The 26,312-nt window shown below is 41.5% G+C and overlaps 1 protein-coding gene across 1 annotated transcript in view; it reads left to right on the top strand.

Annotated features, from left to right (window-relative positions):
• The first annotated feature begins 21,235 nt into the window (after nt 1–21,235).
• The window catches only part of LOC124280669, a 90,859-nt gene continuing 85,782 nt past the window's right edge, over nt 21,236–26,312 (top strand). Inside the window, 1 exon segment of the mRNA XM_046716660.1 lies at nt 21,236–21,482. Coding sequence (XP_046572616.1) covers nt 21,419–21,482 — 64 coding nt within the window. The 5' untranslated portion in view covers nt 21,236–21,418.

Genomic DNA, 26,312 nt, shown 5'->3' with positions numbered 1-26,312 from the left:
TACACACAATGACCGCTAGAATGACCCCTCTTTATGCTGCTGCTGGCCCATATCTTTTATAAACGGACATTCCGGCCTACATTTTTATTAACAAAAGTGGATTAGTAGGTTAACGTCAACCATTAGTCCACTGGCTGACCGGGTTCCATTAGAAGCAAGTATACATGGAAGGCCCCAGTTGCTGATGTAGAACAAAAGACCATGTTGATGGTCACCGTGGAGACGAAGAAGGCTCTTAGTAAAGTCTTTGGTGAACCCCCACACACTGAAAGGGCAGTATATTTGTGGGGTGGGCCAATGATGGGGCTTCCACATGGCTGCAATAGGGATGGAGGCCATGTTGATCCCTCTCCTCTGCCCACTCAAGAGGGGCTATTGAGGGGGTGGGTCAGGATGGGGTGGGTTGGGGCACAGGGGCGTGGTTCAGGGAAGTTGGGCTGAAGGGGTCGGTGTCGGCATGGGTAATACAGATCTGTAACCCAAGTATGTTTCTGTATACAGAAACGTACCCTAGCCAAAATCAGAATACAGAAATGTACCCTAGGATGATTCCATTCGACACTGTGTTGTGTTCTTCGTTGGAACTGTCATACTGTTGTATTAGATGCATTTGGTTGCGTTATATGAGTAACGAGCATACACAATAACGAATATGTTCGTGGTGCACAATACGACTCGCGATCTGTTGAGTGGGAACAATTGTATACGGTTTCAGTTTTTGATTGGGACTATGGACTCGTCCCCCGTTTAGGGTACGGTACATTTCTGTATTTTGACTTTGTTTAAGGTACATGTCTGTATACCTTGGGTACATATTTGTAGTACCTGTGCCGACAATGACCCCTTCAGCAGAAGTTGGGCAGGAACATAGTGGTGTTAACTGTTAACTGTTGTAGTGAGTTAACTGTTGTACTGAGTTAACTGTTGTACTGACTTAACTGGCCCACAAAGTGTCTGTTGTTTACTGTATATGTTAACTTGACAACACTTGTTGGTATGGTGTTAACTGTGTTATCCTGTGTTCCACTGTTGTAGTGAGTTAAGTGTTGTACTGAGTTAGTGTTGTACTGAGTTAACTGTTGTAGTGAGTTAGACAAATGGCCCACGGACTAGGTTTTGTCATTCAGACAGTGATCCAGGCTGTGATATCCAGTGATCCACGGAAGCCAGTGACTCGTCATTCAGAAGCTTAGCCAAGAGCGTCAGACTAGGTCTATGTTCAAATCCAGGATGAAAGTCATGGGACCGCTGTGAAAGAAGTCTGACATCCTGTCTCAGACATGAAAAGAACAGTTCTGTAATTATCTCAATAAAATATGATAATCTGAGCCCAGAGACTTGTCACATCCTGTAGACCTTCATGGGGAGCATTTTGGATATATTGGTTTGGGGACTGTAGGGCATTGACTGGCTTATTATCAGCCCTTGTGTTGATAGTTCAAGGTTTAGAGGATTTCAAGCACTACAGCAGCGACCTTCAAGGACCCTGATAACCTCTTTATTTTGAATAATGTCCTTTTAGATGTTGAGTTTAGGGGACACACATACAGTCATAGCATACATAGCCATTGTGACTTGATCAGTGTAACTCACGGTTGGGTATGGTTGGTAGATTCACACTTTCACACACCTTGTGGTGTAAACAGTCTTTGAAACGGTACCGTGAGGGACCCAGTGAGAACAGATCTCCAGCAACACATGAGAGGAGACTTGATGGAGGACTGGTCAGTCTTGTTGCTTCATATATTTCTTGTCATCAATGGCTTTGAGTTTGATCATTGATCAAAATGTCAGTCACTTCATTATTTCCAGCCTTGATATTGCTGAAATTTTGTAAAGTGTCTCAAAAAACAACAACCACAATGAATAAAGGTTTTTGAAGTAAATGCAAATCTTGTCTGAGTCCTTTGAGGAACCGTAAAGCTAATGCCATCGATATAGTTTGTTTTATTTGATCGTCTTCGGTTTGATTGTCACAGAGTTGAATGTAAATGTCCCAGGATTGCGGTATTTGATGGTCACAGTTGCTCTTATTGGGATTGTGGACGATAACTAGTGGTGATGTTTATTGGGGGTAATTTGCATTTGCATTGACAGAAACAAATATGCCGGCGATTATACAGCTTGGAAGCAGTTAACTGTTTGATACAGTCCGCCTTTATTTGATTGGCTGCCTTTGATCTACCTGAGTCAAAAGGTCATGGGAAGATATGAAAGAAGTCGAGAAATGTTAAGCTGAAATTTGCATAAAATAATGCTATCAGGGCATTTCTACTCTCACTTGCATAATTTGTGTGGTATTGTTTCATTGAAAACAGCAAAAGTAAACTTATGTTTTGTAGGATAGGAAAAACCATAATGAAATTAATGTTAAGGTATACATGGTTCTTGACTGTAACCATGGTGACAGTTTAAACTCAGTATCATGATTTGACATGAATTAGTAATTCTGAAGCTAGTAAAATTATAAATGTGTCCCAAACTGTGAGTGTGAATGTTGAGTTATGTCAACGTCTGTGTTCCAGGAACATTATGCAGGTAAGTGTTTGAATCTGACACAGGCAAACCAGTGGTTGATAGCGTGAGCATCTCCACTGTCACTGTTGTTGGGGTATGTTGACACTCTAGAATTCAGTTACCTTCTAGACGAGGGAACTGTTCTGCTTAGTAGCTCACACCAAGTCATTCAATATATAATAAGATTACATAAATAATATGTCCAAGATATTCTTTGACTAATTCACTTATTCAGCCCAACTTCTGTTATTTCTGAATGTGCAAAGTCACTTATCGTAATGATATATGCTGGAAGAACGCATTCATGAGATGAGTACAACTTGCACTCAATTTCACCCTGTTCCACTTAACCCACAGACAGTTCAATATTGCATATTATTTCCAATAACAATTTTATGATGTATTTCGCGCCAGTGTGCAATGCTTTAACCCAAGTAATAACCAAGACTCTTTGTGCAAAGTTCAATAAACAGTCTGATGCTGAGAGCAAGCGACATTCCTTCAGAACAAGTATAATCTATAGAGATCAGCTGAAGGGTTGAATATAAATTGAAACGCCTCTTTTTCACCACGATGACACCAGTACAATATCTGCGCAGAGGTACACCACCGATGACATTGTCACCCTCCACTCCTTCCCACTCCGATCACTGAGCTGTGACAGAAGTCTGAGGAAAATGAGCATGTTTGAACCGCAGTTGTAATTGCAGCCTTTCAGACGTTAGATCATTCACGCCACAATGGAGCTTCCCGTTGGCCTGTGAAACTGCAAATATTATCAGATCACAATGGCCGGCTATTGGCTACACATTCACTTGTCATACTGTCTGTCAAATGTGCAGATTCTCGGCTTTCACCTTTATTGACTACGGCAATGGGGGAAGTCATAGGGTACAGACTACCATTGATCAGCTGTTACAGCGAGGGGGCTGATGGGTGGGATCATGGCTGTATTTTAATCATTTTTGTGTGAAAAATATTTCATAAGCTTTTACTGAACATTATTTGTCATTATAAGTAATAAATATTGGACTTTATCATAATGGTTAGTGTGGAAAACCAATCTGATATACTCGGTCTCACGAGCTGATAAATATGCATATCACCAACCAGGAACTACTTTCCAATTAAAGACATCGATGTATTGCCTTCCTTCTCTATGAGCTGTTGACTGGTGTTCCTATTGTGGAAAGAAAGGCGTTTACCGTTTATCATGTGGAGACATGTCAGCGGACAAAAATAGCAGCAAGTCATAACGTACTATAGTCTGTTTGCTGTGAAAACGTACCGATGATTTTCACTTTAAACAAGAAAGTAAATCAAATAAAGTGAAATTAAGATTGCGAATCCTAATAATTTGTCCTTGCCAATTGAACATTTAAATCTCAACATTTTATGCAAATTAGGATAAAATTTGTTTAACAAACGATCATAGATTCAAATCGCTATTACTGGTTTGTATTACAAGGGGGTAAGCGCAGTAGTTGGAACAGTGAAACAAATGCACGTGCGGTACATGAAGAGCGTTAACTTATAACACCCCTTGTCGTTTTCGGTGTTTCATTTGATGTGCATACCCCCTTGTAATACAAACCAATAATAGCCATGTGAAACTATGATCGTTTGTTAAACAACTTTTAGCCTAAGTCGAATAAAATTCTGAGATTTAAATGTTCAATTGGCAAGGTAAAATCATGAGGATTTGTGGTCTTAATTTCTCTTTATTTGTTTTACTTTTTGGTTTAAACTGACATTCATCGGTACGTTTTCACTGCAAACAGACTATATAAACCACTGTGATGTGATCTGACTTCCAATTACCAATCTGCAATTGATTAATTGGTGCTCATGATGTCAATCACAGGTTTGTCGTCAGAGAGCTACATCAACTAGCTCTTCATGCAGTTCCCTGTAGCAGAGTGCTACACTCATGCCTGTGGACACTGAAGGCAGTCTACATCGCACACACAATATTTGTCAACTCAACAGTGTATATAAAATGATACATTATGTTTTCGTGCTGTGATTGATATGCACCCCCGTAGTGCCCCTCATCATACTTTTCCTGTTTTTCTGTATAGAGATAATGAACCAAACAGTTCAATGAGAATACAATGGTGTTAAGCTGTTTCCAGCAGGGCAAACACCACACCCAATAGGGCCTCCCAGCAGGACAAACACCACACCCCTACAGGGCCTCCCAGTAAGGCTAACATCGCACCCTTACAGGGCCTCCTAGCATGTTAATCCTCAGAAACCAGATCAACTCACAAATGGCTCAACAAACGTTAAACAAGTGGCTTGTCTCTTCAACAGACCCCAAGCTTATATTAGTAAAACAATCGCCACCATTCCAATGGCAACTCTTCGTCAGCTCCGGCAGCCCAAACTGAGTGACTATGCAGCACTTGAATCAGGAGTCTCGGGAGCTCCTTAGTAGAGGCGCATCCCTTAGTACTAGGGGGATCCTTGGTACTGGAGAGTTCCTTAGTACAAGAGAGTTCCTTAATACTAGAGAGCTCCTTAGCACTAGAGAGATCCTTAGTACTAGAGAGCTCCTTAATACTAGACAGCTCCTTAATACTAGACAGCTCCTTAATACTAGAGAGCTCCTTAATACTAGACAGCTCCTTAATACTAGACAGCTCCTTGATACTAGACAGCTCCTTAATACTAGAGAGCTCCTTAGCACTAAATAGTCCCTTAGTACTGGAGAGCTCATTTGTACCTGGGAGATCCTTAGTACAAGAGAGTTCCTTAGTACTGAAGAGCTCCTGAGTACCTGGGAGATCCTTAGTACTAGAGAGATCCTTAGTACCTGGGAGATCCTTAGTACTAGAGAGATCCTTAGTACCTGGGAGATCCTTAGTACCCAGGAGATCCTTAGTGCTGGAGAGTTACTTAGTACCCGGGAGATCCTTAGTATCCGGGAGATCCTTAGTACCTGGGAGATCCTTAATACTGGAGAGCTCCTTTGTACCTGGGAGATCCTTAGTACTAGAGGGCTCCTAATTAGTAGCTGGGAGATCCTTAGTACCTGGGAGATCCTTAGTACCCGGGAGATCCTTAGTACCCAGGAGATCCTTAGTACCCGGGAGATCCTTAGTACCTGGGAGATCCTTACTCCTCGGAGATCCTTAATACTAGAGGGCTCCTTTGTACTGGAGAGATCCTTAATACTGGAGAGCTCCTTTGTACTGGAGAGATCCTTAATACTGGAGGGCTCCTTTGTACTGGAGAGATCCTTAATACTGGAGGGCTCCTTTGTACCTGGGAGATCCTTAGTACTAGAGGGCTCCTTTGTACCTGGGGTATCCTTAGTACTAGAGGGCTCCTTAGTACCTGGGAGATCCTTAGTACTAGAGGGCTCCTTAGTATCTGGGAGATCCCCATCTACTAGAGAGATCCTTAGTACCCGGGAGATCCTTTGTACCTGGGAGATCCTTAATACTGGAGAGCTCCTTTGTACCTGGGAGATGCTTAGTACTAGAGGGCTCCTAATTAGTACCCGGGAGATCCTTAGTACCCGGGAGATCCTTAATACTGGAGAGCTCCTTAGTACTCGGGAGATCCTTAGTACCCGGGAGATCCTTAGTACCTGGGAGATCCTTAGTACCCGGGAGATCCTTAATACTAGAGGGCTCCTTTGTACTGGAGAGATCCTTAATACTGGAGAGCTCCTTTGTACCTGAGAGATCCTTAGTACTAGAGGGCTCCTTTGTACCTGGGAGATCCTTAGTACTAGAGGGCTCCTTAGTACCTGGGAGATCCTTAGTACTAGAGGGCTCCTTAATACCTGGGAGATCCCCATCTACTAGAGAGATCCTTAGTACTAGAGAGACCCTTAGTACTGGAGAGCTCCTTAGTACCTGGGAGATCCCCATCTACTAGAGAGACCCTTAGTACTGGAGAGATCCTTATTACTAAAGAGTTCCTTAGTACTGGAGAGCTCTTTAGCTGAACCCCACCCCTGTAGAGCCTCACAACATGGTAATCCACGGTGTACAGACAGATCGGTTGGCTAACAGACACAGTATATAAGTAACCACACAAGTATCCAGACCTGTACTGTTTGGCTAATCTCCTTGTTAGTAGTTATGGGGCAGTTCTTCCTGGAAGGTCTGTCAGGATGTGCTTTCATCTTCCAAGATGGACCGACCGTATCACTCTCTGGGCAATGCAAGTTAATGTGTTCTACAGCAGACAGTCTCCACTTGGAACTGTTTGAATTGTTAATGGCTGCACGGAAGATGTCAAAAGGGATGTTATCTGATGTGAAAATGTCTTTGATCCTGTGGATTGTGGGGTGGAGTCCAACAAGGATTAGATTTTGCATATGTTGGAGCCGATAAATTACGATCTATTAGTAAATATAACTACAGGTTATTGCTGTGGAATTGTTCATCTCTCACAGGTCGACCTGTACTATTCTGTGATAATCATGAATGATGGCATCTAATTATCAGTGGAGAGAGCTTTCTAAACAATGATTCTAAACAATTAAGTGGTGATTCTAAGTGGTGATTCTAAACAATTAAGTGGTGATTCTGAATAATTAAGTTGTGACATGATTCTAAACATTTAAGTGGTGATTCTAAGTGGTGATTCTAAACAATTAAGTGGTGAAGTGATTTTAAACATTTAAGTGGTGATTCTAAACAATTAAGTGGTGACATGATTTTAAACATTTAAGTGGTGATTCTAAACATTTAAGTCGACACTTAACATCTAAACATGATACCAAAGTAAGTTCCTAGATTGATGTAGAATGTGACAACTGTCACTGTTACTCTAGGAAAGGATCAAGTCTTTATTGTGCATTTCTTCCTCATATTGTTTGGAGGATCAGTCACAATGAAGATAGTGAATCACAAAATTGAAATCAGAAATGCTCAGTTGAAGGAAACTTAAAGTGTGTAATGATCTGAAACAAGGCTTCTGTAACAGAGTTCCCCAGAGCCTCCACAGGAATGTGGAAGTCGTCTGTCAGTTTCTTGATGAAGAATACAATATCATGAAAGTTGTATAAACATCAAACTGTATGTATGTGTTTATGAATGTCAGTTTCATTGTCTTGTTCATGGCGAAGTTTATGGCGAACATGTTATGTATAACATGTAAACTTCGCCATAAACATTTACAGCAGTATAGTTTTTCACACAGTAAGATGATCATCACATTACATAGAAAACAACACAAACAGCATAAACAACGTAAACAACGTAAGTGGCTGCCCTGTAGCAACGTGTCCAATATCCAGCATACAACACTGTGAAATAGCTGAGTGCTGGCTGGGTCCAGAGATAACAGAATGTACTGACCGAGTGTTGGCAGGTTCCAGAGATAACAGAATGTACTGACCGGTGTGTATGAGATAGAGTATGGAAGTCGAGCTGTGGCAGCACCGATAGGACCAAGCTGAGCCTCACAATAAATACACCTTGTCTAAGGACCTTGCTGACAGACTAGCTCGGTGTCTAGATTTGTTTACACTTCATATTATCAATGACACTGATGGTGTAGATCAGCCTCTGTAGCTCACCTGCTGTGACTTTAATAATAATCTCTCAGTTTGGTCGCACTATAATAAAGAAGTTGTCCATAAGCATATTACCTTTCCAGATTGGTCAAGTGTCTGAGGTATGGAGTCATTATTTGATATTTGCACTTAACATATGAAATAGTTTATGTAAAAGAATTGGTAAAATATAATATTTGTTAGCAACAATGGCAGATATTTGAACGGCAGCACACATTTCAAGTCAGTGGCAGTGATTAGTTTACCAAACATTCAGATCTTCAGCAACTCAGGCTTGTCGTAGAGGCAACTAACAGGATCTGGTGTTCAGGCTCGATGACTTGGTTGACACGTTATCTTATCCCAATTCTGTAGATCAATGCTCATGATGTTGATCACTGGATTGTCTGGTCAGCAGGTGTGATGTAATTATACGCCATGTTGAAACTGTTGATCAGCAATGGACGGATCTGTCTGTGTGCACTGAATATATTGTAACTGCTCACCACTGGCATTGTCAGATGGCAGGCAAAGTTTTGATTACTCGGATTCCATCAGCCATATATGAAGGCTTGGAAATGTTAAAATGGCTTTCTTACTGCATCACATTGACCTGTGGAATGGTGATAGACAATACAATAAACCTAATACAATAGTACTGGAATAGTGTACTGTAAATACTCCCAGTGGTCAGGACTGACTGACTGAGTTTGGTTTTACGCCGCTTTTAGCAATATTCCAGCAACTTCACGGCGAGGGACACCAGAAATGGACTTCACACATTGTGCCCATGTGGGGATTCGAACCCGGGTCTTTGGCATGACGCGCCAACGCTTTAACCATTAGGCTGGGTGGTCAGGAGTGAGTGAGTGAGTTCAGTTTTATGCTGCTTTTAGCAATATTCCAGCAATATCACCAGAAATGGGTTTCAGTAAACTTTCACACAATCGAACCCGAGTCTTTGGCATGACGAGCGCATGCTTTAACCACTAGGCTACCCCACCGCCCCGGGTGGTCAGGATCGCTGATTTGGTTGATCAATGTCATTGTATCCCAGCTGAAGAGACAGATTCGGGTCTATACTCTGTTACATAGCTTGAACACTGCTGAGTTGTCCGGCTTCCATTTTTGTGGAAGTTGCGGTAGCTTGGCGGGTTAGGTGGCTGACTTTGTGTGCTGGCAATTAGGTGCCTGACTCTGAGGGTGTGGGTTTGAATCCCGGATGTGACTCAACCCAAAAGTACTAGAATCTGTACTTTACTAAGAAAGTGTAATGCCAAATATAACATGTTACATTTGACCAATTTCTAAATCGCATTGTGTAATCACTGCTGAGTGTTGACTTGAAGAGACATGTGAAGGTTCTGCAGTGGTGTGCTTGTTATCATGGTGGAGTAGGAAGGGAGGGGGGAGGGGAGGCTGTGGTTGACTGGTCTTGCCTCCTCCTCCACCTCCCTATTGTGTGTGGTCAGTGAACTTCAGACTGACCACTGTTGAACCGAGCAGGATCAGTGACCGTCTGCCTGTACCTGTAATTACACTTCAACAAGACAACTTCTTTCCCAGCCAAGATTCGGTGTGAGGTCATTTGATTCACATTTCAAGGGTAATTGAGGCTGAATCGGATCTCAGCAGGAAGCATTAAGGTTCCTCCATCACCAGTTAAGATGTGGCAGTTTACCGGAACTGTCGATCTTGGCAGATTAAAGTGAGGAGTCTGTACTCTGTCTCGTGGGGAACAGTGATCTCCAGGAGTGGTGGCAGTAGAACTACTATAATGTCTCTGCCGTGAAAGTATTTTACAGAAATAGCATCTTGTCTTGATAAAATATAATAAAAAAGTACATGGAGATTCTCTCCCTTACATGAACCGTAGTAATCCAGACTATTATAGACTTGGGGGGCTGTATGTTATGTTGATGTGTGTATTCTTGTGTTATATGTAGAGGATATTATATGAGTGTCCATGTCGTACTATGTGTATGACATGAGTGCCTAAATGTTGGTATTTCCCGAGCGAGAGCAAGGGATAAACCGATGTTTAGGTACGAGTGTCGTAAACATGGTATGATATGGGCATGAATATAATATTCTGTTTATTACCGACGTCGTCAAATTGAGGAAAATAAACCCAAATCTACTTTCAAACACAGGCTAGCTACCCGCCGTCGCCGCATGTAAAAACAAAACGTCACAAAAGAAACGTGACGTCATAGCTTTGTTCATGACGTCATGTCACCATGACAAAGTGATATTTTGCCCTAGGGCATCGTATGAAAAATATGAACCCCGATATGTTCGCACTCATAGGTAATAAATGAATATCTATCTGTTTCACAGCCTGTCGGACAGACTGTGATCAGAACAGACTACCATCTAGTCTCTGAAATGAACATATTTTACAGAAAAATACAGTTTTTCAATTATGTTTAGAAAATGTAATGAAAGGAACCCAGAGACTTTCTTAATTTTCAGGAAATGTAATCTCGACTTGTCACATATTCTAGACTTTCATGGGTGGCTTTTGGCATGTTTGTTTCACAATGTGTATGACAGACTATTGTCAGTATTGTAGGATGTATTTTGTACAATTTAGTTATTGTGCTGTAGGGACAATGGGGTAGTCTAGTGGTTAAAGTGTTCGTTTGTCACCCCGAAGACCTGAGTTCGATTCCCCACATGGTTACAATGTGCGAAGCCCATTTCTGGTGTCCCCCGCCGTGATGTTGCTGGAATATTGCTATAAGCGGCGTAAAACTAGTCACTCACTGTTGTGCTGTAATAGTCAGATGTTTACTTGGGACCAGATGAACCTCTGCAGCTCTGTTGTGGATCAGTTTGGAGATGACTTGCGTTAACCTTGACCTCATAGCTTGTAGGTCAGATTGGTCTGTTGTAGAGAGTTATGGCCTGGTGCAGAAGCCAGTTGTGTGACCTTGTCAGTATTCATGGGCTGAACAAACAGGTGGTTGATAATGTGAACAAACATGTATATTTTGGTATGACACAAGACATCTTACATCTGCACACAGAATGAAGATATGGACTGGAGGTCCGTGGCCGTAATGGTGGCACGAAACACATCTATCATGTCAATAGATAGATGCTCTATACCCACCCCTACATAGTGCTTTAACGCATCAGGCAGTGATACGTGGTGAGTGAATTGTGCCATTATGCACTGATGGGATAGGTCACTTAATATCAATCACTGGTTTTTTTGGTCCAGACTTGATCAAATAGGCTCCAATCTTGTGGCTTGATTCTGTGCCACATAACACCAAACATGGTGTATTGTGTTGGGACGCCCTTCTACATAATAATCTTCCCCTTGTAAGGATTGGAACCACCTTACCTGTATATTGAAGTTGTACACAGATCCCCAAATCTCCAAAGCCTGGGTAAACTATATTCAGATCCTGTACAAAGCCATTGATGTAATTGAACAGTATTTGTAGTGGTCTCAACACTGAGTCCTGTAATTAGCGGGATACTTCTATTCCCAGCAAGTAATCCTTCACTTCACGCTGGCAGGTTGCTGGATGTGATCAGCCCAGACTGGAGGCATGAAATCGTAATTACAGCCTGTAGTGATTTACAGGTACACGGGTGTGGTATAGAGCCATCAGCACCATTACAGATAACTAGATGTGAACTCTTATGGCCTTTATTGACACAAGGCATGTGTGGAGTCTAACAGGTTGAAGCAGTATAGTGATGACAAGGTTAATTAGCTGGATACTGCCCTAGGTGTCAGTTGCTTGTGTTATCCCACTTCCATGGCTTTGCATGTGTTTGTGATGGGTGGGGCAGGATGTGGTCACCTTGTGTCATTGCTATTTGGGATTCATTCATGATGTCAGAATATCAGCATACTGATTTTGGTTTAGATTTCTTATGATAATGAAAATGGGTTTTATTGCCTTTTATTCCATGTACCATTTAGTTGTTAATGGCTATGATCCACTCTCTCATTCTGGTGCTCGAGCTATCAACCACTGGTTCTGTTACATTGAGACTTCCATGATGTGGCTGTGGTGTAACTGACTAGTTGGTCATGATCCACTCGCACATCCTAGTGATCATGCTATCAACCACTGGTTCTGTTACCTTGAGTGAGTGAGTTTAGTTTTACGCCGCACTCAGCAATATTCCAGCTATATGGCAGTGGTCTGTAAATAATTGAGTCTGGACCAGACAATCCAGTGATCAACTGCATCGATCTACACAATTGGGATACGATGACATGTGTCAAGTAAGCCAGCGAGCCTGACCGCCTGATCCCATTTGTCACCTCTTATGACAAGCATGGGTTACTGAAGATTCATTCTAACCCAGATCTTCACGGATCTCTATTATATTGAGACCACCGTGATGTGGCTGTGATATTCCAACAGGACCTGGATATGATCCACTTCCTCAAGAGCTGTTTTACTGTTCTGACAGCTGAATGATTAACTCTTCACAACTTTCACCACCCAGGTCTTGCAGCTACTTGGACGGATGATATAAGATATAAAACCGTAATCAATTTACAGACAGAAAGTTAAGCTTGTATCTGGTCATGATACTATCACAGATAAACTCTTCCACCTGCCGCCATGGTAGATAATCTTGATTACAACAGAAGTCAAATCTCTACAACGAATTAGTTGATAAAACAGATACTGTTGCAGAATCTATACATTACAGATTTGATAGTCTATCCAAGCAGAACTCAATGCAGATCACCTCAAGCGTGCCTCAGTACTTAAACGGATGAGTTTCAGTAGAGACTTAGACTAACGCTTAGTCCCTGAATATATATAATTTTGATAGTAACAAATAAACCCATTTAAATTAAAAAGGAGACCCAGTGAGTTGGGAGATTCAGGCACCTGGGGAAATCTAGACTTGCTTCATTTAGGGCTTTAGCATTGCATGGAGTGCTAGGCATTGGGAAAATAATGTGGTTCAGGCCTGTTAGTCTGTCGTACAGACCCTGAAGCAAATATATCCAAGAAAGCCCACACAAGTCTATAAAATGTGGCAAGTCTAGATTTCCACAGCTTCAGGATGAAGAAAGTCTCAGGGCTCCTTTTCATTATAATTTATTTTTCTACTATGAGCTTTTTTTCTGTAAAATGTGTTCGTTCAGAGACTAACTGTTAGTCTAAGAGCCTGTGAGACTAGTGGAGACTGATCCTAGACTAGACTGATCCGTGTGTGGGAGTGTATCCAGCTGATTGCCAACAGCATCAAGGTGGATGCTGGAACTGGATGAGGAACACCCCCATCCTGATCTGGCCTAATTAGCAGGTGAAGATCGTCTCTGGTGTCATCATGCTAGTTGCTCTGGTTGTTGGTCGAGACTTGATTGACTTGGGCATGGTTGGGGTCGTTTAAGGATATTGGAGCTTTGTAATGCCGGTGTTGTGTTTGGAGGAATACTTTAGTACAACAGCTTCAGGAGAGTTCATTTGTGGGTAATGGCTGGAGAGTAAGTAAGGTGATGACTATTCTTGAGCTGGAGATTGTTCCGTGTTAGAAGAGGTGTTACATCTTCACTAATTGTAGCCCCTGGGGATCCGGTATTAGAATTGATCCTCTGGAGCCCGGCTGTCCACAAGTGACGACTTAGTGTTAATGATGGATCATTTGTGATACTGCCGCTTGGTTTATTGTGTGTCATTATACCTGGAGGGTGTGGATTGTTGAGTGTATCAATCACTGGTTGTTTTGGTCAGACTTGATTATTTACAGGCTGTGATGATATGGCTGGGATGTTGCTGGCATGTTGCTGGGGTATTTTTGGCATGTTGCTGGGATGTTGCTGGGAAATTGCTGAATGTTGCTTGGATATTGCTGTCATGTTGTTGGGATGTTGCTGTCATGTTGCTGGGGTGTTGTTGGTATGTTGTTGGGGTATTGTTGAGTGTTGAACAATACACTGATCTGAGGGTGACAGTGTTTTTCGGGAGTCACTTGTTCATTTATGCTTCAAGGCCTCACTATTGAGGCAACCGAGCCCTTATCCCTTGTATTTTCAGCAGGAAAACAGACTTAATATCATTTGACTTGGAAGGCAGCCTTAAGAGAGCTTTTAGTTCAAATCTGTCTTGAAGGGCCTTCAAGTTAACGAAAAGCCTTTGAATTTGTCCTGTGCTTTAAAAACAATGAGCATTATATGTTCCTGTTAAACTTATGTGTGGACGATTTCGTGCCAAATGAAATAGGAAGATATAGAGCTGTTCAAATCTATTGTGTTTTTCATTTTCTAATGACCTCATTGGTTTGCAACGTCTGTTTTATTACAGGTTCACTGTTTGTCTGTAAGTAGAGGAAAGCACCAGGGCAGTAATTGAAATGAATATTTTTATAGGTAAATGACAGTACTTGACTACGCTTATCTTAATAAAGTTTTAAGCATAATAAAGAGTCAATCTATTTTTGCTGCCTCACCACAATTTGGTGCTAAGTGGAGTATTTCTGTGCTGATTATTTGTTACTTGTCGGGATGATTAGCACGGCGGTGTGATGTAGGAGTCAGTAGAAGCCTCACCTTGGTTAATGCTCCAGGGCTGGTGCTAATGAACTCTCCACATAACGAGCCTCAATAAGCCGCTCAATAGGCCACAGTGACGCTCCTGCTATACTGGTGACATGGAGAATACCTCACACTCTCAGTGTGCCGGCCTAATTTGTCAGATTGGCTGTTCAGGCCTACCAAAGAAAACTTTCCCATTGTACAGAAAAATGCAGAAAAGCCCACATTAATTTTGGAAATAGCAACATAAACACATTACATCGCTACTGAAACAGTAAAAACGGCAACGAAAAACTATGAAACTGCAAAAAATATTATATCAGCGAACTTTGACCTCTACTGAGCATGCACATTACGATCCGGGCTTCTTTCCAATTTCCGAGCAACCATGAATCGCCTCGCGTAGAAAAAGTATTAAATATGTCGAAATAATTGCTTTCAATCGTTTCATACGAATGGAAAGTAAACTTAACAAGTGTGTACACAAGTATCATGATGATAAATGCCAAATAACACAACAGAAATACTTAAAAAGGAATGTAACTTTTGTCCAAGCTGGAAAATGTCAACATGCGGTCGAGACTTCCTCTTCCATGTGCGCATGTGCAAAATCGAAGTTGCGGGCTCCTCGTTTTATGATGCGGTGTTAGCGATTTAAAGTTGCCGTTTTTACTGTTTCAGTAGCGAGGTATTATGTTTATGTTGCTATTTCCACGATTAATGTGGGCTTTTCTGCGTTTTTCGACACAGTGGGAAAGTTTTCTTTGGTAGGCCTGCTGTTGGGAGTGGTAGGACTACTTCTTGCTGTCCTGCCTCGGGAACTGCTGCTGTTGTGTAACAAGGCCCAAGTCATTCTGGAACATGTTTTCCCTTGTGAATATCTGATAACTGACATCAGAATGTAATAGGTCAGTTTTGCCATATGAGAACTCCTTGCTTTGTGTTTAGTATATGAGTGAGTGAGTTTAGTTTTATGCCGCTTTTAGCAAATATTCCAGCAATATCACAGAGGGGGACACCAGAAATGAGTTTCACACATTGTACCCATGTGGGGAATCGAACCCGGGTCTTTGGCATGACGAGCGAACACTTTAACCACTAGGCTAAATACACGAGATCTCTGATGAGTGCAGGCAATATCTGTGCATGAGAAGTCTTCATGAACCTGATACAACATTCTTCATCCTGTGACACCCATGTACCGGTTCAGTAAGAAGAGTGGTGTTTGCTGTGACGGGTCTTTGTCAGTGCCCAATCAGGTCGACACTAGGTTGTCCACAGAAGGATACCTACAGTATTCTATGTCCGACCTCATCCACCTGGACGTAGCTTCCAGCTGATCCTGATTAATTAACCCGGATCATCCCTCCAGAGATCATGTGACATTGATTTGTCAAAGCAGATCTTGAGAAAATGTCTTTTTTGGGATGTTTCCACCCCACAGATACACATGGATGGGATTGCTCAGGTCAAAGCTTTAGAGGTGTGAGATAGATAACAATTCCTGTGTAACAGCCTGTATTAAAGTGTCCTATGTGAGATACAGTGTTAGGAATCTGTGTGTTTAGTCTGTCATACAGACCCTGAAACAAATATATCCAAGAAAGCCCATGCAAGTCTAGAAAATGTGGCAAGTCTAGATTTCCGCAGTCTCGGGGCTCCTTTGCATTATAGTTTATTTAATTTACTATGAACTTTTTTTTCTGTAAAATATGTTTGTTTCAGAGACTAGTTGTTAGACAACTGTGTGTTCTGCCTGACTGAGTAGTATTCTGCCTGATCTATTTTGGGTTCAATTTGCTTTTAAAATGAATCAAACTTTTTCATTTATGAATGTAATTTACTTTTTTGATCACAAGCGCCAGGTGTTGCTAGGTTGGATTACGTCTGCTGACTATGTGGAACAAGAGTGAGTGAGTGAGTGAGTTTAGTTTGACACCGTTTTTAGCAATATTCCAGCAATATCACGGCAGGGGACACCAGAAATGGGCTTCACACAATGTGCCCATGTCGGGAATCGAACCCGGGTCTTCGGCGTGACGAGTGAACGCCTTAACCACTAGGCTACCCCACCGCCCCCGTGGAACAAGAGGGCAGTTGTAGTGAATCTGATCTAAGAGCTGTTTGAGTGCCCATTGTTTTCCTGTTTTCATATTCCATTGCCAAGTCCAACTTTTTAAACCTGTGATCCAGAGTACAGTCATCTAATGCACTGCAGCTGTCTGTGTTTAGCTATGTCACATCGATGTTCCTGAATCCAGTCATTGTGGGTTCAAATCCCAGATTCACTTTCATTATGAATCTGGGTTTGTCTGCACCAAAACCACATTTAAAGCATGAATCACTTCATACATTGACCCAGGTCTGAAATATGTTTTAATGATAAGTATTAATGATGTTACACATAACATCACCGACTAATCACAGACACAAATAAAGGAACTCAGTGTTTTAAAGCAAGACCTTGTCATTACTGGATGATGTCTGAACGTTTAGGGAATCCGGAGATCCTCCAGTACTATAGCACCAACCTCTGGGCCCCAGTAGCCCGTACATGTCAAACACTGCTGCTGTCAGTTCACCCGAGTGAGATACTAGACTGTTTGTTTAACATAACATCCACTCACAATGACAACTTAATAAGGCACCTTAGCCCAGCAAGGTCAACGAATTTGGGATATACTGGAATGTCTGTCAGTAGTAGAAGTCTGGAGTCAGACTTTTATAACTGTGTGTAGTTCTTGTGAAGAGCATACTGGGATAAGGTCAGTTTTATGCTTGTCTGATGTAACACTTCCCCAGTTCTGATAGTCATGATTTCCCAGGATTTGTCCTGAACATATGCAACTCTGCAATAAGAGTACATTGCACTGCCAGGAATTATGGAAAGCCTGTGGTCTCAGTAGTATACTTGTATACTTAGCTGTACAGAGTTACATCCGAGGATCTGATGGTTGTCAGTTTAGATTGTAGATTGTCTTTCATGGTGCATGGTGTAAATCAGAGCTCCATGGAGAACTGTCTGCCTTAACCACTAGGCTTGTTGTTGGATCAGTTCCTAGATTACCTGTCATGGTGCATGGGTTCCCTGTTGTCCGTGGGGGAGCAGTTCTCCATGTAGAGCTACTTACCTTCTCACCCGTGAAGGTCCTGGTTAGAATTGATCTTCAGTAACCCATGCTTGTTGTAAGAGGCGACTAACGGGAACGGGTGGTCAGGCTCGCTGGTTTGGTTGACACATGTCATCAGTTCCCAATTGCGCAGATCGACGCTAATGCTGTTGATCACTGGATTGTCTGGTCCAGACTCGATTATTTACAGACCGCCACCGTATATCTGGAATATTGCAGAGTGCGGCGTAAAACTAAACTCACTCACTCACTCACTTACCTTCTGCTGTGCCACTATCTGTTGGTTGTGGGTTTGTTGTACCGTGTAGCTCTGATTATGATCCCCTGTTTGTTGAGGTTCATGGTATTACCATTCTGTAAAACATCTACAAGGTTGGTTTTGTTATAACAAAGTTAAAGTAAAGTGATAATACAAGTTCAAAACAACTTTATACTTCTCACTAACTCATTCACATACTTATTAAATTATGTATTTGCCATCTTCTCCTTCAGATGTTTGTAGAGCCTGTCCACAAGATTCACCTGTGGGTAGATTTGTCATTATTGTAAAGAAATGTATAACAATAAGTTTCGATTTGATGACTTCGAAAATTAATTGATTGTTTCAGAAACGGGACATATACAAAATTATGTCTGTGAATGTTATGTGTTTCTCTAATTTGCCTTATATTTATAATTTGCCATATGTCGACAGCAGTAAGAATGACCACCATCTCTGTATTGTTTTAGTCTCTGGAATATGGAACATTTCCCTATACAGCGCAGGCAGAATATGCATTGGCTAAACTCAAATAGTTCTGTGAAATGTTATTTTCCCGCTTATTCTGACAGACATGTTAAAGTGCAGTACTATAATTCAGTTATAATTGGATTCAGTGAATCAGAGTTGTGGCATGGATGAGTTCTAAGAGGAAGCAGTAATTTAGAGATCAGGTAATCCACAAGTGATTGCATCATGAATATTCCACCCTTGAGCTCCACTCATCACACAGAGCAAGATGTAAGGGCTGAGATGACCTTAGACTCACCCTGTAGTCTCTGAATATGTATAAATTTGATGGAAACAAGGTACTCCATTAAAGTTGAAAGGAAGGTCCTGTGAGAGGGGAGATTCTGAACCTGAGGAGGGACTGTGGGACAGACCTGAGATGACCTGTACGAGGTTCAGGCCCAGGCTCGGCTGCCTCTAGGACTGATGAGCCAGGAGTGAAGCTGGGTTCTATTGATTTATGACGTTCTTCCACAGCCATCACACTGACCACAAGTTTACTGGCCATTGTTTCTGACCGGTCACAAGTCATCTGGACGTCTGATGTCAGGCTGGTGGTTGTGGCTTGGTGTCTGACACATGTCTGTAGCTCTTCTTCACAGGAGATACATATAATGTGTGAACTGAATTCTATGGCGACAGAGCAATCTCATGGAGGATTATGAAACGGTGACTTTGTGACCATGTTTTAGAGACCAACATATCCTGCCAGTGTACTTCTACAGGACCCTGGGACGTCTGGGTGGCTATAAGAGTTTATGTAGACTAACACTTAGTCTCTGACTGTGAGACAGACTAGAGTTTTTGATGTGTGGTATTTCCAAACATATTGATTCTAGAGGAATTTATTTGACACTGTAATGTGAAAGCTCCATTGTCAGCTTGTAAGGGCTGGCTTTCTGATTGTTGGACAGTTTTCGATCTTCAACATCTTGTATGTTACTTATTGCCTGGAACTGGTGTGGAGAATTCATCATCTGGGTTTTACTGGACATTTGTCGGAACACAGGCAAAACACATCGTTCTGAAGTAAGGTTTGTCCACTGATGTCTGTAGTGGGCCTTATTGAAACAAGTCAACCATAGGTTCATGTGGCAGAGGTATTAACTGCCATTGGCTTAGTGTGTTGATGGTTTGAACATTGACAGCAGTTCAATAACAGCACCCTAGCTGAGAACTGGAGGAGATAATTCATCCATGTGCTGGCTCCCGGGGAGATTATTGGTACTTGTGCTGGCTCCAGAGCAGATAATTGGTGCTGGCTCCAGACTACCAGCACATACGGGGCAGTGATGCTGGAAACGTTTAACAAGGAAACACCAATACAAGATCAGTTCCGATACAATCAGTTCGACACAACATATGGGGGATTCCGACGTTGGATTTAATCTGTGACTTCTTTATTGGAGAGTGCTTGTGACCTTGATATCATAATCATTGCTCGTGAAGGATTCCATTACACTGAGTGCATATTGGATAACTCTCAAACACATTTATTGAATTCTTCAATAAGCAGATACACTGGAAACTGGAACATACATTGTACATCTGGAGTGGGAGATTCAGTGGTGAGGATGTAGCTCTGTATCATGGCTGAGTGTCTGGGGATTGAACCACACAATTGGATGTGAGATTGGAAAGTATTTTCTCATCCTTGATTGAAGAAACTTAATAAGAGCAGCTTCAGAAGATCAAACTCAAGTACTGTGTTTGTATGGATTTGAACCCAGGAAAGTGTCACCAGTGGGCAGGGTGACTGGGAGGTCAGTGTGGTAATCTTGGAGATTAGATTCTATAAGATTGCGAAGTTGCACTGTTGTCTATCATAGGGTTGCCTCCCAAATGTTAAGCATAGGTCCTTCTCTGCCACATATGTTGGTGCATAGTGGGGATATTTGCCAGGGCAGCCATCACACAGCTTTTCCTTTCCATAGATTATTCAATAATCAGATCGGCCAATACACGTTCTGTTGAAGCTAGATGCTGCACTTTGGTTTGTCTTGCTGCCAGAAGAAATATTCATCGTCACTTTTGAAGATATTCTGGATGTAGACAGTCACATGACTTGAAGCAAATAGACAGGCTGGTAATTGAAGGTGAGATCGTGGTTACATACACCTAACTGGGAGTTCATGAGAGACAACTGCCAGGAACACAGATACCAGAGATGTCTGTGAACTGACAAGCTTTGTCTGTGATCTTGATGAACTTTGTGGATTGTATTATTGATCTGGTTCAGGAACATCAAAGACTTCTGTACATCTCGGTTTGATTGTGTGTATTTTTCTGTGATGAAGTTGACAAGTGATGATTGACCATTGACAGACGGTGTTTATTGAAGTCTCTCTGAATGAAAATATTGAATCTGGTGTAGAAGTCTGGATTAACAGCGAACAAAAAGTATTGACATTTAAGATTTTTGGATAATTGACACACTGACAGAAATATGTATAGAGATACTGAATGACATTTCAAGACATATTTAGAATTGTGAATGAGATTCATATGTATGCTGATGTGCTGTTTCTGTAGCAGTTCGTGAATATAATTAGACATTCTGCTAACATGATACTGCCGAGAAACAGTTTTGAATAAGTTGGACGTTTTCCTTTGTGGACTGTGAACCTTACGACCTGGTGACACCCAGTGAGAAACAACAAAGCCGACCACAGGCCAGCAATTATCCCATGATTCCTCTCCCTTGCCGTCTGCTTCTCACAGGTGCTTACAGTTACAAACATATGTTTGGTTAGCTGACTGAGTGCCAACAGCCAAAAATAAACCAGTATCACTCTTCAGCCTGGGAGATTGTTTTGTGTGAAGGAATTCTGAAGAAGATCGGAGGAGGCAGGCATCAGCATTTGTTTCTTGGAGGGGGATTCAAGCTGTGTTTTTGATTTTGTCAGATGACCATTGTGTTTGTTAGCTGGTGACATGTGAGTTCATGGTTCTAGTTGATGGCGTCATCTGCAGATTCGCCAAACACGCTTCGACAGCTGAGGGCAAAGGCGATTTGGCTGGGTGAGTCTCGAGGGTTGTTGGTTGCAGATGATTACATAGATGTGAGTAGTTACCATGTAGGTCAGGGAGTGATGATACTTGTTCCAGAATCAAATTTCCAGGCATCAGACTTTTTCATGACTTTCAACTTTGAAATACCTTGAACATTTTACTGTAAAAAAAGCAGAATATTATTCATGGTACATTTGTGTGAATGTTATTTACAGTTTTGTAAACATTATTTATGTATTTGCACAGCTGTCAAAATGTTTTGATATAGGATTCTGGCTGACATTGACTTTAGAAATCTATTTTAATTTCTTTTATTTGCCAGTAACACAGCTGACAGTACCATACACAGTGTAAATCATGTCACAAGTATAGTGTACACATTTTGTCCTGGACCAAGGCTTATTCTCTGAAAAGATATATTCTTTTAGAAACAAATAAGTCCATTTTTATTGAAAAGGTGCCTCACTGAGATGGGAGTAGTCTGTCTTACAGCTCCTGAACCACATTATTTTCCCTACTGCCTTGCCTCCCTGCAATGCTAAAGCCGTAAATGAAGCATCTAGGTTCTCTGGGGCCCCTGTTCAATTTAAATGGGTTTATTTGCTACTGTCAAAATTATTTATATTCAGGGACTAAGCATAAGTCTAAGATGGGAGGTTCAGAACCTGTAAATTATCTAATCTTGCTTCATTGATGGCGTTTGCAGTACAGAGGCTGGGAGACGGACAATGATGTGGTTCAGGGACTGTGAGATGGCTCATTTTCTGTAGGAGTACCTAGTTACAGCTGGTTTTGGTAAAATTGTCTTCCACAACAATACTAAAGCAGCTTCCTCCATGATGTATAACTATCAGATTACTCACTAGTGGCCTGTGGGAATTCAAGTGAAAGTCCACTGTGCAGGTTGATGGTTGTTAGGTGAATTACATGTCAACCGGTTTGACATTTATGTTTGTGTATTAACAGCAGATTATATTCATACTTAGTAGCACATGTGTGTAATTATTTTCAGAGAACTGCTACGTTTTGTAATGGGATAATTTCTGTATGTTGTGTTGTTAAAGTAATTTGTTAAATCACAATGAATTCTAATTTACATTTAAAAGTTATTTATTATCAATAATTGTGTTCATTTGAAAAACAGTTAAACCTTTTTTTTGTAATTTTTGACTGTTTTTATAAGATGTAATATTTTTGTTTGAGGTGAAAATTTGATACGTTTTGTAGATGAAATCATGATCCCCATTAATTACACCATTAATAGAATGACATCATATATTATGTGATCATATGCAAATATTTTTCTTAACTTTATTACTCTTACTGATGCAAACATCAACTAATTTGGTAAACTGTTGGTCTAGTCATTTTATGTCAAGCAAATCCAGGAAGAGAGTTACCTCCCTTAATCATGCCAGGATTCGCCAGTCAATGTTGAAATCCTAAATTTGTTTACACATGATCAGTTGTTACACCAAAGTGCTCTTTGCCTATTATATGTGTTCTCTCTACCAGAAGCTGATGTGATGCTGAGGTTGATGTCATGTTGATGCCTATGTGCTTATCAGCTTGACTCATAGTCTCTGCTGTGACAATTAGTCTGTCTCACAGTCCCTGAACCGGACCGCATTAGTTTCTCAACTGCCTAGCCCTCCCTGCAATGCTTAAGCCCTGAATGAAGCAAGTCTAGATTTCACTGTCTCAGTTGTGACACTATGTGAACCTTATAGACTGGTCAACTCTTGGGTATGGTTGTCGTGAAAGGCAGCTTAGTATAACGGGTGATGAGACTTTGTGACCTGGTTGATTAGCCTGGCTGTGTTACATGTTACTCATGATACCAATCACTGGTTCGTCTAGGTCAGACTTGATAATACACAGCTATCATATAACTGGAATATTGCTGAGTGCTGCGTGAAACATCAAGCCAATAAGAACTGGTTGTATACATGCTCTCAGCTGTCAACATTTTTTTGAGTGGTATGTCCCCTGAAAAATATTGTTGATGTGAGTCTGAGAGTGTTCTAGTGAAAGGCATTCCACAGTACATGTCTGCCAGTCTTGTGATCATCCATCTATAACAGCTGTCACTGTGGGTGATATACGTGCTTATCACCGGTCGTGCTTGAAGCAGCAGCAGTCACTACCTTGACACCAACACCCAGCTGAGCAGCTACATCTCATAACAGTATCTTACTTTTATTTGAAAAGATTTTGAATATTTGAAATTCCAACCAGTCTGTGTAATGTTTGGTAATGTGACTAAGATTTATACATGACTTGATACCCCGTACTGGAATATCTATAGGTGTTCACAACTTGCCTTGTTTAGTTTCAAGCAGTTTTCATTTAATGATTAATCACTAACATTATGTCCACTTTAGTTAAGTGTATTAATAACTTGTTAATATGGTTATTATCAATAGCTTTCTTTTGAATTATGATTTTGACTTAAATGCCAATATCTTCAATGATGATATCAGAATTGGCCATCGATGATAAATGTTTTGAAGACTGATGAACACAGAATGTGATTAATATTTTTTTTACGGTTCTTGTAGAAATATAAGCTGACTAGTGATCAGTAAGTGGAATTTCCTGTGATCCGGTGAATGTATATGTTAGATGTTAGTCATGTTGCAGGCAGGTTCTAGACTAAACGTCTGTGAGACCCACCCTAAACAACATGGTCTCATCAGGCTCCTGGTGCAAGGGGCTGGAGCTGCGTGGCCATCGTTAACATTTATATGTGAAGGTTCTCTGCATGGTGCTTTGATCAGGGATGTTCTCTGCATGGTGCTTTGATCAGGGATGTTCTCTGCATGGTGCTTTGATCAGGGATGTTCTCTGCATGGTGCTTTGATCAGGGATGTTCTCTGCATGGTGCTTTGATCAGGGATATTCTTAGCACAACACTTTGATCAGGGATGTTCTTAGCACAACACTTTGATCAGGGATGTTCTTAGCACAACACTTTGATCAGGGATGTTCTTAGCACTACACTTTGATCAGGGATGTTCTTAGCACAACACTTTGATCAGGGATGTTCTTAGCACAACACTTTGATCAGGGATGTTCTTAGCACTACACACTTTGATCAGGGATGTTCTTAGCACAACACAAGGAGCAGCACAACACTAAGATCAGGGATGTTCTTAGCACAACACAAAGAGCAGCGATCTTTCTTAGCACAACACTTTGATTAGGGATGTTCTTAGCACAACACTGTAATGAAGGATGGTCTTAGCACAACACTGTAATCAAGAATGTTCTCTCCACAACAGCACAAAGCTGTTCCACTTTACCAGTACTAGCAATAGCAATAGTAGAAGCCTGATGAGTATAAGTGAACAGCTGGAAGTTATGAACACTCTCTTTAGGGTGTAGACTTGCATGCTTGTTCTATCACCAAGATGTGCCACAGGATGTTTCATCACCTTCGCTGAACTATTGCTGACCAGGTAGAGCCACACCTGGGTGGCAGAAGTGATGGTCAGTAGTCTGCTCAACAGGAACATGTGCCCAGGGTTTCCTCAGGAACATATACTGTCCTTATACCTGGAAGATATCTGAAGGAGCTGGTTGTGTATGAATGTCTGAACATGGCACAGAGGAATGGGATGCTTTTGAAACATGGTGGATTGTTTGGAAAATGATTCCACTCTGTTAGGTAGATTGTGTTGATCAGGTTGTGTGAGGTAGATTGTGTTAGACAGGTTGTGTTAGATGGGTTGTGTTAAGCAGATTGTGTTAGACAGGTTGTGTTAAGCAGATTGTGTTAGACGGGTTGTGTTAGATGGGTTGTGTTAAGCAGATTGTGTTAGACAGATTGTGTTAGACAGGTTGTGTTAAGCAGATTGTGTTAGACAGGTTGTGTTAGGCAGATTGTGTTAGACAGGTTGTGTTAGATGGGTTGTGTTAAGCAGGTTGTGTTAGATGGGTTGTGTTAGACGGGTTGTGTTAGATGGGTTGTGTTAAGCAGATTGTGTTAGACGGATTGTGTTAGACAGATTGTGTTAGACGGATTGTGTTAGGCAGATTGTGTTAGACGGGTTGTGTTAGACAGATTGTGTTAGACGGGTTGTGTTAGACAGATTGTGTTAGACGGATTGTGTTAGACAGATTGTGTTAGACGGATTGTGTTAGGCAGGTTTGGGTTTCCTTGTTCTTCGTATTGTGTAACTGATAACACAGGGAACTACACATGATGAATTCTGTGTGTTAGAATATGAAGCAGTCACTTAGTCTGCTAGTCTCTGTGAACTAGCCTGTCTCACAGTCCCTGAACCACATTATTCCTTTCCACCTACCCCCCCTGCAATGCTAAAGCCCTAAATGAAGCCAATCTTGATTCCCCAGGTCCTGAATCTCCCAGCTCACTAGGGCTCCTGTTCATTTTAAATGGGTTTATTCAGGGACTAAGCGATAGTCTATCTAAGAACCTATTGGTCTGCTTGTCTCTGAGAACCTATTGGTCTGCTTGTCTCTGAAAACCTATTGGTCTGCTTGTCTCTGAGAACCTGTTGGTCTGCTGGTCTCTGAGAACCTATTGGTCTGCTTGTTTCTGAGAACCTATTGGTCTGCTTATCCCTGAGAACCTATTGGTCTGCTTGTCTCTGAGAACCTGTTGGTCTGCTTGTCTCTGAGAACGTATTGGTCTGCTTGTCTCTGAGAACCTATTGGTCTGCTTGTCTCTGAGAACCTGTTGGTCTGCTGGTCTCTGAGAACCTATTGGTCTGCTTGTCTCTGAGAACCTATTGGTCTGCTTGTCCCTGAGAACCTATTGGTCTGCTTGTCTCTAAGAACCTGTTGGTCTGCTGGTCTCTGAGAACCTATTGG

The sequence above is a fragment of the Haliotis rubra genome, unplaced genomic scaffold (assembly GCF_003918875.1).
Source record: "Haliotis rubra isolate DU_JTF1 unplaced genomic scaffold, ASM391887v1 Scf271, whole genome shotgun sequence".
Taxonomy (NCBI): domain Eukaryota; kingdom Metazoa; phylum Mollusca; class Gastropoda; order Lepetellida; family Haliotidae; genus Haliotis; species Haliotis rubra.
This window is presented reverse-complemented; position numbering and strand designations above follow the sequence as displayed.